The sequence below is a fragment of the Coturnix japonica genome, chromosome 1 (genome assembly GCF_054131305.1).
Source record: "Coturnix japonica strain WE chromosome 1, WE-NBRP24, whole genome shotgun sequence".
NCBI classification, from domain to species: Eukaryota; Metazoa; Chordata; class Aves; order Galliformes; family Phasianidae; genus Coturnix; species Coturnix japonica.
The window spans coordinates 151,061,221-151,074,279 of NC_140663.1; the positions used below are offsets into that span (position 1 = coordinate 151,061,221).

At 52.1% G+C, this 13,059-nt stretch overlaps 1 protein-coding gene and 1 long non-coding RNA gene across 2 annotated transcripts; one reads left to right on the forward strand and one right to left on the reverse strand.

Annotated features, from left to right (window-relative positions):
• Nucleotides 1-3,573: 3,573 nt before the first annotated feature.
• Nucleotides 3,574-5,900, reverse strand: LOC146762784 (uncharacterized). Its single transcript, XR_014948600.1, has 2 exons — nt 5,540-5,900; nt 3,574-4,965 (listed from the first exon to the last, which is right to left on the reverse strand). It is a non-coding gene; the product is annotated as an uncharacterized LOC146762784 (long non-coding RNA).
• Nucleotides 5,901-6,021: 121 nt separating this feature from the next.
• Nucleotides 6,022-10,302, forward strand: PCDH8 (protocadherin 8). Its single transcript, XM_015851697.3, has 3 exons — nt 6,022-8,523; nt 8,638-8,848; nt 9,281-10,302. The coding sequence occupies exons 1-3, from the start codon at nt 6,112-6,114 to the stop codon at nt 9,652-9,654; spliced, it is 2,997 nt and encodes a 998-aa protein (XP_015707183.1). The 5' UTR covers nt 6,022-6,111; the 3' UTR covers nt 9,655-10,302.
• The last annotated feature ends 2,757 nt before the right edge of the window (nt 10,303-13,059 follow it).

Here is a 13,059-nt window from a genome sequence, read left to right on the forward strand (position 1 = left end):
AAGCAGCAGGGAAATCGGGAGGATATTCCTATTGACACAACAACAACATATTGGCATGTATATGAAAGCCAGCCATATTCTGGACTGCATCAAAAGAAGTGTGGTCCTGCCCCTCTGCTCCGTGCTGGTTAGGCCTCATAGATGTGGTGTCCTCAGTACAGGAGAGACATGGAGCTGTTGGAGTGCATCCAGAAATGATCCAAGGGATGGAACACCTCTCCTACAAGGACAGGCTGAGAGAGCTGAGGCTGTTCAGCCTGGAGAAGGCTCCATGAGATCTGAGAGCGGCCTCTCAGTATCTAAAGGGGGCTGTAAGAAAGAAGGGGATGGACTCTTCAGAGAGTGCAACCATCACTCAGCACCATCCAAACAACCATGCACTACCAACACAGAGAACACAATGCAATGCTAACTCAGGTGATGGCAACTAAGTTTATGGGTTTTGATACGTTGGCTAAACACAGTCCTATGAACAGAGAAAAACACACAGACGGGCTTTCTGTTGTGATAAAGGAAGTTGAGAACAGCTTTCAAGTTTGCCGAAAAACATCATCAGTGTTTTGGGTTATTTGTGACTCCGTTTTTAGTTGACATAAATACATCACTTGCAAATTCTCAAATGGAATGTGAAGAATTGCGACCAAAAATCCAATCGTGCCTCTCTTAACCAGACTTTTATCGGGCCTACCTTAGCAGAGAGAAGTATCCCTTGCTTCTCAGTCACTGAATTTCTCCACGCAGAAAAAAATTACTCCCACTGGCATTCATTGATGCTTGCTGAACGTTTATGGAGGACAAACAGTGGATGTGAGCACAGTGAGGTGGTGGGTGGTGCGTTTCAGTAGTGGTGACAGTGACAGTGGGTCATCTCTGCTGGTGCAGATTGTTTCAAGCACAGCATGCATGCTCTTCTTCATCGCTGATGAAAATGCATAGCTGACGGTGATGACTACGTTGAAAAGAGTGTTTTGTGGCTGAAGATTTTCTCTATTGAATAGTGTTGTTATTATCTTTTGTCTCTTGTCATTTCCATAGAAATAAACAGGAGGCATTACTTTCAGAGCAACCTTCATAGATATGGCCCTAGACAATTCTTCATCCAGTGTGGCCCAGGCAAGCCAAAATGTTGGACATTTGTGACTTAAAACATGGTAGGAAGGAGGCAGGCCCATGGAGCGACACGGCAGTGACTGATTGGAGTGGTATGAAACTTCCTGGCCATGGGCAGGGGAAGGACATCAGCCTAATGGCAAGTGAGCTGCCTTGAAAAGTTAGCAGAGCCCATCCCTGCAGCCACACATAAGCATACACAGAGGGCTGTACATCTTCATGGGAACTAAAAGGTAGATTTCTTCCATCCATTCATCATCTGTAAGAGTCTAAAATCCCAAACAGTCCTTCAAGGAGAAGAGTATGAATGAGACCCAGGAAGAAATAGAGCGAGGTTGGAGGAAAGCCAAATGTGCCAGTACAGACACCTTCAAAGCGGTGTGGAAGGTATCCATCCCAGCCAGGTGCACAGAAGTGACAGACACAGCACCTGAGGGGGATAGATTTAGATACTGAAAGGCCACTCTCAGGCCTCCCATAGCCTTCTCCAGGCTGAACAGCCCCAGCTCTCCGCCTGTCATCATAGGAGAGGTGTTCCATCCCTTGGATCCTTTTTGTGGCCCTCCTCTGGATGCACTCCAACAGGTCCACGTCCCCAAAAATGGCCCTGCAGCGGCTGAAGGCCCTGAGGAATGCACTGCCCCAGGGATACCTCCGGGTGGCTGTATGGAGGAGGCCCACGCTGTGAGGGGAATGCGAGAACTGGTCTTTTGTTTCTCTCCCCTTTGTTTTAACCTCTCGAATCAAAGGCCCCAGCTGCTACTCCAGGAGAGGCTAGAAATTAATCCAATTAAAAAATAAATTCCCTGTGGGATCAGTACGGCGTGCCGGGTGGGGTGTACGGGCACGCGATTCCTTTATCCCACAGAACAAGCTCTCCTTTTATAGCTCACGTTTCACAGAGGGGAGATGCAGGCAGGGAAGCATTTGAAGCAAATGTAACAAACAAATGATTTATAACCTCACTACCCAACTGCAGCTTGCGGGAGGATGGCAGCTCCCTCCTCTATAGCCTACATGGCTGGAGACAATACCCTCCTACACAAACAGTCGTAGAGCAGCAAAAACCCTTTGCCGCTTCGTTCCACTCTTTTGTTTTCCAGAGTTTTGGTCAGCATGGGTTTGTGGAGCTTGACAGGTTAACCCACACTTCTGGGTTGCTGCAGAAGTGATTAAACAGGGGGGAATTGTTTAGGCTGGGAAGCAGAAGTTCCTTTGTTTTTGTAGATCACTCAAAGGCAGCCCAGGCGGGATGCTCAAGAAGAAAGAGATGAGGACTAAGAAGGGAGATGGGCTCCCAGGAGGGGTCTGGTGCCATCAGCTCTGCAGGCTTAAGGATGAGCCATGGGGGACATGTTGTGTTCATGCTGCAGGGCTGGAGAGAGGTCAACCAGGCCCACTGGTGGCAGAACCAGATGGGGACCATGCCCCAATAGCCTACTAGGCTCAGCAGAGCCCCAGTGAAGCTGCAGCATCCCAGAGATGCAACCAGGGCATCCCACCCCACAGCCCTGGCAGCATGCAGTCATCATAATGCAGTATGGGTTAAGGGAGATCAGGGCTACACAGAGACAGATTTTCAATAGCCACCCACAACTTGGTGCCCCCAGAGATCTTCAGGGAAAGGGAAAGTGCAGGCACGACAGCCACCTGCACACAAAGTTGCATGGAGACACTACCAACCTGGGACACATACAGACACACTGTGCCACAGATAATAGTGGGAAAGGTCAGAGCCCTTGGTGCTCATCTTCATGTGGAGGAGTTAGTGGAACCATAGAATCATTAAGGTTGGAAAAGGCCACAAAGACCACCCAGTCAAACCATTAGCCCATCCTCACCACATCCACTGACCATGTCCCCAGGTGCCACATCTACACAGTTCTCGAACACCTCCAGTGACAGGGATTCCACCACCTCCCTGGGCAGCCTATTCCAAAGCCTCACTGCTTTCTCTAGAAGAAATTTTCCCTAATATCCAGCCTGAATCTCCCATGGTGCAACTTGAGGCCATTACTTCTCATCCAAAATAAGAGGAGATCCTGTTTTGCTACTGGCCACCATGGTTGCTGCTGAGATTTTCAGTCCCTGGGAGCAGCACATTACAGGGATGGAGGAGCTCTTTGCTTTTACCCATTCACTGGCACCTGTCTCTCAGAGTTCTGCTTTCTGTATTAGGTTGTATGGAAAGGAGCATGGGGTGGACACAAGAGCTCCGGACAGCACAAAGTGCCCCCTCCTTCACAAACTCCTTCATAAAAACACTTAAGTGCATGGGAGCTGGTGAATTATTAAAACAACCTTGCAACAGCTCCAGAGAAATCTCCAGTGCCTCAGATTCAAAGGGAAAGCTGCGGTGTGAGAATCCCCATTAGTAACAATACGCACAGTTTGCAAGAACATATGTCCCCGCATGGAGCAATCAACCAATCTGGGCTGTTTAACCACAATATTTCAAAGAAGTAGCTTTTAACGCAGCTGATCCGTATGTTTATTTTTTGAGCTGTAAAACAAGATTCTTCAGCAGGCTTTCAGAATGCCTCTGTAATGGACTTTATCCAAACTATTGGGGAGAGGGCTTTGCTCCAGCGGAGCGACTGATACATGTATTTATTTTTTAACTCAGAATCATGGCTGTGGAAAAAAGCATAGCCCGGGCAGACAGAAAGTGCATTTGGCCTTAAAAAAGAAGGAAAAGAAAGGCGAAGAGGAGCAGGACCCCACTGGGACCCTCTTTAAAAAGGGTTCTGATCAGAAGTGCCTGAGATGAGTGAGGTGGGAACAGGGTGGGGAGGTGGGGGGGAGGGGGGGGTTGGAGGGGGGATCTTTCCAAGCAGAATATATATGAGTGCACACTGAAAATACATTTCTTTGCACCCTTTTCTCCTGCAAAGTGTGTGGGAGGCGATCGCGGGTCCGTTGTATTGATTGATTTTTTTAGGAATCTTGGAACAGCCACAGCCGTGCCTTCACGGGGACAGGGCATGTGGGGGCGGGAGTGGAGGGGGACACGGTCTGGTCTCCTTCCCTTCTCGATCCTAATCCTAATTAAAAATAAATTACATGCTGCATGGAACTTGAAATGGCCACGATAATCCTGTTACACGCGAGGGGCCGCCCCGCTGCCCGCTGCCCGCTACAGCCCGGCGGTCCCGTTCCCATGCGCGCAGCCCCCGACCCGGCACGACACAACCCGGTCCGGTCCAGCGCTGCTCCCCGTCCGCCCCGACAGCCGCCTGCGGAGCTCCTAAGGGCAGAAGCGCTGCGCTGCGCGGAGCCTTTAGAGACCAGGAGCTAGGGGAGCTTTTGTCGGCGGCACTGCGCGTCAACCCCCCCCCCCTGCGCCCCGCTCCCTCCTATTCCCGCAGCGAGCGCTGATGCGCTATTTAAATCCTATTTCCATAAGCCGCCGCTGCGGGCAAGCCGCAGCCGCCCGCGCCCGCTGCGCTCGCGTGCCGCCCCGCGCAAAAAAACACGCGCAAAAATACGCGCAGCGCCCCACGTAACACCCCGTGCAAAAACACGAGAGGATCCGTGGGTGCCCCAGGTTGCCCGAGCCCCCCTCCTGTCCCCGGCAACGCAGAGCGGGGAAGGCATCCATTCGTGCTCTCTGCTTTGCTTCTTTCAATCGCTGTTCCCTAAGAAAGGATGGAGAGGGGAAAGGAGCGAGGGAGGGAGGGGAGAAGGAGGAGGAGGGCAGCACTGGAGCGCTGCGCCCTCCGCCCGCTCCGCGGCCGCGGGGCTCCGTGCGGTGCGGGGCAGATGGCCGCGTTTCCCCGGTCCGTGCCAGGTTTCAGCCTCACGCTGTTATTTTGTTCTTCTGGAACGAGACTGGTGTTGCTTCCCAGAGGGGCCCTATTAGGACAAAAAGAAAATCCCGTGAATAGGCGTAACAGGGCACCAGGAGGGATCGGTTTTAAATGTATTTTAATATGAGCCGGGCATTGTGTGTAATTCAGCGCTCATCATCGTTTAGTCAAAGAGTTATGGCAGTGATTGGGAATGAATAGAGGGACATAATGGATACATGTGGCGTTTGCTCATTATATTCAACTTAGTCCAACTCCTCTGTGGAAACTGTTCAACTTTCTCTCCCTTTAGCCTGTCACAGTGAAATAATACAGACATTGGTTCCTCAAATGGGATAGCCTGCCATGCTATTATATTTCTACAGCTAACGAGGGCTTCATAAGCCTTTGATACAGCCTGATCTTTGAAACCTTTCCAAATCTCCTCAAGCTTATGCTAAATCCTATTTGGAACTTCTTTTTTTTTTTCTCCCTTCTTCTTCTCTCCCCTTTATTTTTCTTTTTTTTTTCTTTATTTTTTTTCCCTTTTCCTTTCGCCTGCTAGTGCCCCAGGCTTAAGAAAGCCGGGTGGTGACATGCATACTAACGCATGCGGGGACAGCTCCTGAAAGGCGACTTACGGCGCTGATCACAGGCTCTCACGCGAGGAACACGGCGCTGCGGGTGCGGGGATGAAGGGATGCCGGACCCCCCTTATCCCCCCTCCCCCCCGGATCAGCCGGGCACGACCGACCCATATGCAGCTGTGGGGGTACGAGCGCAGCACCCCATGCACGAACCCCAAAGGGGTTGCCAAACCCGAAAGGAAAAAAGGGGAAAAGGAAGGGGAAAAAGGGGGGGAAAGAAAGAAAAAGATGCGTTTGAAAAAAAAAAGAGAAAGAAGAAGGAGAAAAAAAAGAAAGCTATAAAAAAGCAAGAAGCCCCCCCCGGCCCGAGGAGTTAAAGGGAACAAAGGCGGCCGCCCCGCACTCCCCGCTCCCGCCGGCTGCCCGAGCCGCCCCGGCGGAGGGGATTGTCGGGATCCGCCCGCTTCCCATTGGCTCCGCCGCCTCCTCATTTTCATACGCCGTCTATTAAAGGCGGCGCCGAGGTACGGACGGATACAGACGGCGGTGGACGGTGTGCGGAGTTTGTGCTGATCCCGCACCGCGTTCCCCCCCATCCCCTCCTTTCTCAGTCCCGTGCAGGTGCAATGAGCCCCCTGAGGCTGCTGGCCGCCGGCTGCCTGCTGGCACTGTCCCGCTGCAAGACGGTGCGCTACCGCACCGACGAGGAAGGAGCTCCGGGAACCGTGATCGGCACTTTGGCCGACGAGATGCCGGTGAAGGCTCCGGGGGAGATGAGCTTCCGACTGATGCGGCAGTTCAGCAACAGCTCGCTGGTGAGGGTGAGGGAGGAGGACGGGCAGCTGAGCATCGGCGAGGCGGGGCTGGACCGCGAGCGGCTGTGCGGGCAGGCACCGCAGTGCGTGCTGGCCTTCGACGTGGTGAGCTGCTGGAGGGAGCGCTACCGCCTGGTGCACGTGGAGCTGGAGGTGCGCGACATCAACGACAACGCTCCTCACTTCCCCCGTGCCCAGATGGCGCTGGAGGTGTCGGAGAGCGCTGCTCCTGGCACTCGCCTCCCGCTGGAGGTGGCCGTGGATGAGGACGTGGGGTCCAACTCCATCCAGAGCTTCCAGGTCTCCCTCAACAGCCACTTTGGTGTGGAGGCACAGACGCGGGCGGATGGGGCGCGCTGTGCAGATCTAGTGCTGCTGCAGGAGCTGGACCGCGAGCGCCAGCCTTCCTACACTCTAGAGCTGGTGGCCAAGGATGGAGGCAGCCCTGCACGCTCAGGCACAGCCACTGTGCACGTCCGTGTTCTCGATGCTAATGACAACAGCCCCACTTTTGCCCGGAGCTCTGTGACAGTGGAGCTGCCCGAAGATGCACCGCCTGGCTCCCTGCTGCTTGACCTGGATGCTGAGGACCCCGATGAGGGCCCCAACGGAGAGGTCGTCTATGCCTTTGGCAGTCAGGTGCCCCCTGAGGCACGGCGGCTCTTCCGCCTAGACCCACGTTCTGGCCGCCTGACGCTGGAGGCAGCTGTGGACTATGAGCGTACCCGCACCTATGAACTGGATGTGCGTGCCCAGGATCGTGGTGCCAGTCCCAGGGCTGCCACATGCACCGTCGTGGTGCGCCTTACTGACGTCAACGACAACGCGCCACGCATCAGTATCAGTGCCCTGCGTGGTGCTGGCAGTGCCGCCGGTGTGGCCTACGTCAGTGAGGCAGCTGCCACTGAGAGCTTCGTGGCCCTTGTCAGCGCTTCCGACCGTGACTCTGGCACCAATGGACAGGTGCGCTGCAGTCTGCGTGGCCATGACCACTTTGCCCTGCAACGGGCCTACGAGGACAGCTACATGATTGTCACCACGGCGGCGCTGGATCGTGAGCGCATCCCTGAGTACAATCTCACCGTGGTGGCCGAGGACCTGGGCTCCCCACCCTTCAAGACCGTCCGCCAGTACACGGTGCGGGTGAGCGATGAGAACGACAACGCGCCGCTCTTTGCCAAGCCCCTTTATGAGGTGTCTGTGCCGGAGAACAACCCGCCAGGTGCCTACATCACCACTGTGGTGGCCCGTGACCCTGATCTTGGCCACAATGGGAAGGTCACCTACCGGCTACTGGAGACCCAAGTGATGGGGGCCCCGATCTCTACCTATGTCTCTGTTGACCCTGCCACTGGGGCCATCTATGCCCTCAGAACATTCAACTATGAGATCCTCAAGCAGCTTGACCTGAGGATCCAGGCCACTGATGGAGGCTCCCCACAGCTCTCCAGCAGCACGCTTGTCAAGGTGAGGATGGTGGACCAGAATGACAACCCTCCAATCATCATCCAGCCAGTGCTCACCAATGGGTCGGTGGAAATCAATGTCTCCAGCAAGACCTCCCGTGATGCCTTGGTGGCCCAGATCAAAGCTCGCGATGCAGATGACGGGGCCAACGCTGAGCTTACCTTTGCCTTCCTGGAAGAACCCCAGCAGGACCTTTTTGCCATCAACCCAAGCACTGGAGACATCGTGCTTAGGGGTGACCTTTCTGAAGAACTGGGGCAGCTGTTCAAGGTCATCCTCACTGTGACAGACAACGGGAGGCCCCCCCTGGCCACAACTGCCACCGTCAGCTTCCTGGTGACCGCCACTGCTCCTTCCAGCATTCAGGAGGTAGCCAAGCCCAGCTCCTGGCAAGGGAAGGCCTTGCAGTGGGACATCCCTCTGATTGTGATCATCGTCCTGGCGGGCAGCTGCACCCTCCTCCTGGTGGCCATCATCACCATCGCCACCACCTGCAACAGGCGCAAGAAAGGGAACGAGATCAAAAACAACAGTCCCCTGAAGGAGCAGATAGACATCTCCCACTTGGAGAAGGGTCGGCAGGAGGACAGCAGCCAGAGGGGAAATGTGTTTGAGGTACGAACCTTCCCCAGCAAAACCTCTTTCAGTGGCCCCGACCCTTCTCCAGCAGCTGAGGAGATCTCCACCGCGGAGAGCAGCAGCGACAGTGCCTGCCTCTACGAGGGTCAGAAGCGGCTCAGAGGAGCCGGCGGGGAGGTAAGGTCCTGTGCATCCCAGAAAGCAGAGGGTGGAAGGGGAGGATCGCAGGGTGTATATCTCAGGGATGCAGTTCTGATGCTAATTGACCCTTTACTACTTCCCCCAACCCAGCAGGGTTTCACCGCCGCTCCGAGCTTCGGCAAAGAGCCCGCCCCCCCCGTGGCCATTTGGAAGGGGCACTCCTTCAATACCATCTCGGGCCGGGAGGCAGAGAAGTTCAGCGGCAAGGACAGCGGCAAAGGCGACAGCGATTTCAATGACAGCGACTCAGACATCAGCGGGGATGCCCTGAAGAAGGACCTCATCACACATATGCAGAACGGTAAGGGCTCCATCCCGCTCCCAGTGCGGTGCGTCCCTCCTGTGCATCTGGATAGATGGACAGGGTGCTGCGTGGAGGGATGCATCGCACACAGAGCAGGGAAACCTGATACTTGCCCCCAGAGCTGCATGAGTTTCCTCCCAGCAGGCTGCTAAGTGCTGGCTTCTGCCCACACTGAGCACTGAATGCATTACTTTAGAACTGTGGGTGTGTTTTATCCCCCCCCACTGCACCCCCCTTCCCTCCTCAAAAACCTTCCCCTTTCATTTGCTCCTGTGAGCTAAATATGTAACCCTATTTCCCTGAGCAAGCCACAGCGCATCGCTTCCTAGTGCTGCTGTCCGTGTGCTGTCCTCTCGTGATTGATATCTGTGGGCTGTGAGTGGTGCGGCTGTTCCTGCAGCAACAACAGGTTCATCCTTCCCTCTCTAGGTCTGTGGGCTTGTACAGCCGAGTGCAAGATCCTGGGCCACTCAGACCGCTGCTGGAGCCCTTCCTGTGGCCGAGCCAACCCACACCCTTCTCCCCACCCTCCGGCGCCTCTCTCCACCTTCTGCAAAAGTACATCCTTGCCCCGGGACCCCCTCCGCAGGGACAATTTTTACCAGGCCCAGCTGCCAAAGACGGTGGGGCTGCAGAGCGTTTATGAGAAGGTGTTGCACAGGGATTTTGACCGGACAATCACGCTGCTGTCCCCTCCGCGTCCCGCACGGCTCCCTGACCTCCAGGAGATTGGGGTGCCCCTCTACCCAGCCCCCTCAACCAGATTCCTGAGCCCCCAGACTGATGCCACTGAGAAATCATAACCCTTTTGGCCCCACCTGCACGACTCGGTCGTTCACGGGAGCCTTTAAGTTATTGACCAGACCCAGTGTTGTAAGTGTAAATATGCAAAGATGTGCCTTAAAACATGAAGGTGTTGGGAAAGATTTCCCGTTGGTACTGTTTGGTATTTGCAAACAACAGCAACAACAAAAATTGTTTGTAGTTCATGTAATTTTTATGAAATGTGCAGTATTTAAATATTATTTTTTTTTTCCTTTGTTTTTTACATGGTTTCCTTTTGCGTTTGGTTTGCCCATGGCCTGCCATTTTTGTAGTGTTTTTAACCTGTACAGTGTGTAATGTAATGTTTGTACATAATGAAAATTGGTTATATTTTTATATAATAAAAGCTTAAGGAAAAAAAAAATGGGAATTCTTGCCAAAGGAACTGTCTGAAAGACACAATAATTATTAATAATATCCTGAATATGTAGAATCTTGTAAGGGAAATTCCTCTTTCATAGTGTAATAGTAACCCAAGCAACGCAGTGTGCAGAGACGTTTGCCTTGCCAAATGTGACTTGTATCTCTTGAATCTGTGGTCGGTTTAAAGTTAAATGTTATTTAATTGCCTTTGGTTCCTGTAATCTGTGTCACTGATAAACACTAATAAAGGTTTTGTGATGTGTTGGCGGGGTCTGTCTGTGGTTTTTGTGCTTCTTGACTTCTGAGTCTTCACAGGTCAACAGAGTTTTGTGCAGGAAAATGAACAGGAGGAACATGAGCAGAGCTATGTCCTGTCTCACCCATTGCTCATCTTCTGCTCTGAAGTTGGTAATGCTGGAACACGAGGGGGGGGGGGCAAGGAAAGCTGTGTGATAGCTGTGTGCTGCTCACTGCCTGTGTGAGTGCCTATGGCCAGACCCTTTGCAGTGGAGTTGCATCAATCAGCTGAAGTGCTTGTGTTGTAAAAATACCTTTGCATCAGTAACCATTGGAGTGCTTTGCTTTCTGATAGGGCTGGAGCTGATTGGGGTAAAGCTACACATGCATGTGCTGGTAGATTTATACACTGCTAAAGCAGCTGAAGCAGCTGTGCTAAAGTGTGTGAGCACTGAAGTGAGTTTGAGTACATACACCTATTTATACACTAAGAAACAAGGGAGTTACATTTACACATCAAGCAGAGAGAGAATAGATGTCTGTGACGTTGCAATCATGTCCGATACATACTTTGCCTCTTTCCACGAGTGACAAAGACTCGAGCAAAGTAATCACACCCAGCTTTGAAATTCCCCTCGAATCCTCAAGCTAAAAGCAGATCTCAAATCCTTCTGCTGAAATCACGTTTGGAATAGCATTTGGTGAAAGAACGTGAAGCATGTGTTCAAAAATGCTTGTACCAGAGATAGTGCTTAGATTGGAGGTTTAATAATAGCTTCAGCTTTTCTGAAAGGAAGAATGGATCCTTATGTTGAATATGTGACTTCATGTACAAACCGATAGTCTATAAATCTGTATGTGACAAAGCTTTGGTTTTGTCGTGAATTCTTCAATGATATGCCCAATTAGTATAGTGTACATAGGATGAGTCACAAAGAAAACATAAGGCCTTCATAGACAGAAAGAAAGTCTCATTAGACCTCATAAGCAGGAAACAACATCCTGCCCCTATGTTTCTTAACAGGGAGAAATTCCCTCTCACTCCTGACTACCTGCTTTGTCAAGCTGAGTGTGACCAAGTCTTCCTGCACACGCTCTGAGATTTAACAGGGGCTTCATAAAAGACCTTGTATGGAGATTGACGGCGGGCAGTGTCAGTGTACACATTTGGAGGGAACTGTTATCACACTGATGCCAGACTAGACTGGGATGCAGTGTTGGTGATACAGCTTTTACAATCAGGAGGACGGATGAGATTGGCTCTGGTGATTGATGGAAACCTGGTAGTAAAAGTCAGGATGCATCTAAATAACCGAGAGGGCCGTCTTGGTTAAATTTAGAGCTGAGGCTGAAGGGTGGGTGCTGAGAAGGGAGCTCAGAGCCTCTCTGCCGGCTAATCAACAGTGATTCAGAGCAGTGAGCCTGCATGGGAAGTAATTAGTCATAACTCTTAAAGCAGAGAGGAAAAGGCTCTCTGCCAATAAAGGAGGCCAGTCTGATAAGCTATATCCTCACGATCCAGTCTAAATAGTGATAGGACAAGGGGGAATGGTTTTAAACTAAGACAGGGGAGGGCTTAGGTTAGATATTTGGAGGATGCGTTTCTCTCAGAGGGTGGTGCCACACTGGAACAGGTTGCCCAAGGAGGCTGTGGATGCCCCATCCCTGGAGGCATTCAAGGCCAGGCTGGATGTGGCTCTGGGCAGCCTGGTCTGGTGGTTGGTGACCCTGCACATAGCAGGGGGGGTTGAAAGTGGATGATCATTACGGTCCTTTTCAATCCAGGCTATTCTGTAATTCTCTTATATGTACTGCAGCACCTCCAGTGCAATTCACCAGGCCCTTCTGGGTGGGAGCCAGCAGCTGCCAAAGGGCAGTTCCCCACCTTGGATTGGAGTGACCGACTCACACTGGTGTCTGCAGTGGATCCTGTGCACTGTTACTGCATGATTTAGTGCCCCTCCCTGTCTTAGAATGAGTTGGGGCCATCTCATCAACAAGCAGTTTCAGAGAAGGAGAAAAAAAACACCTGCTCCTAAAACAGCCTTCAGCATCAGGTAGTTACGACCCAGGTCTGGCAGGCCTGAGATCCCAGGTCCTGCCAGTAAAATGTAGGGTTTGTCTCCCAGGGTTCAAGTTTGGTGCTTGAATCTGAGCTACTCACTTTGCAAGGACTCTCTGGTTAGCAGAGATTTGTAGACCTCTTTCTGAGAGTTTCACATCACAGATTGGAGAAGAGTAATAGGACAGCTTGGGTGAGCTCAAGCTCCTTTAATATTTAGATGCCTAAATGAGGTGGGAGAAGTCTGCAGGCTCCCCCAGTTAACACAACAAATCATCTAGAGTGCATCCAAGTGGAAATGGGAGCCCCAGGCTTAGCTCAAGGCGGGGCCCTTGAATCAAGCATTTGCTTTGCTGATGCTCTTTCACTGTGCATGCCCTAGTTTTTGTCTTTTATTTTTCAGTGAGCATAACTGAGGTTTTTTTGCTAACGTGCTTCAGAAATTAAAGCAGATTGATCAATAACTCCATATATTTGCCAAGCATGGTGTGGCATCAGTTCCAACCCTGAGCCAACTCCCACAGAAGTCTATGACAGCCACCTATGACTGAGTCAGTGAAAAGAAAGGGGCAATTCTGGGACGTTACTCATCCCCTCCTAAACTGGGGGCTAATGTAGGTCTGGTCATGGAGGACATTCTGCTCCTTCCCATCCCTCCCTACAGGCAGTAAATGTTTGCACTGTGGACGACTCTCCTATGACTCTTGGCTGCTTTCAGCAG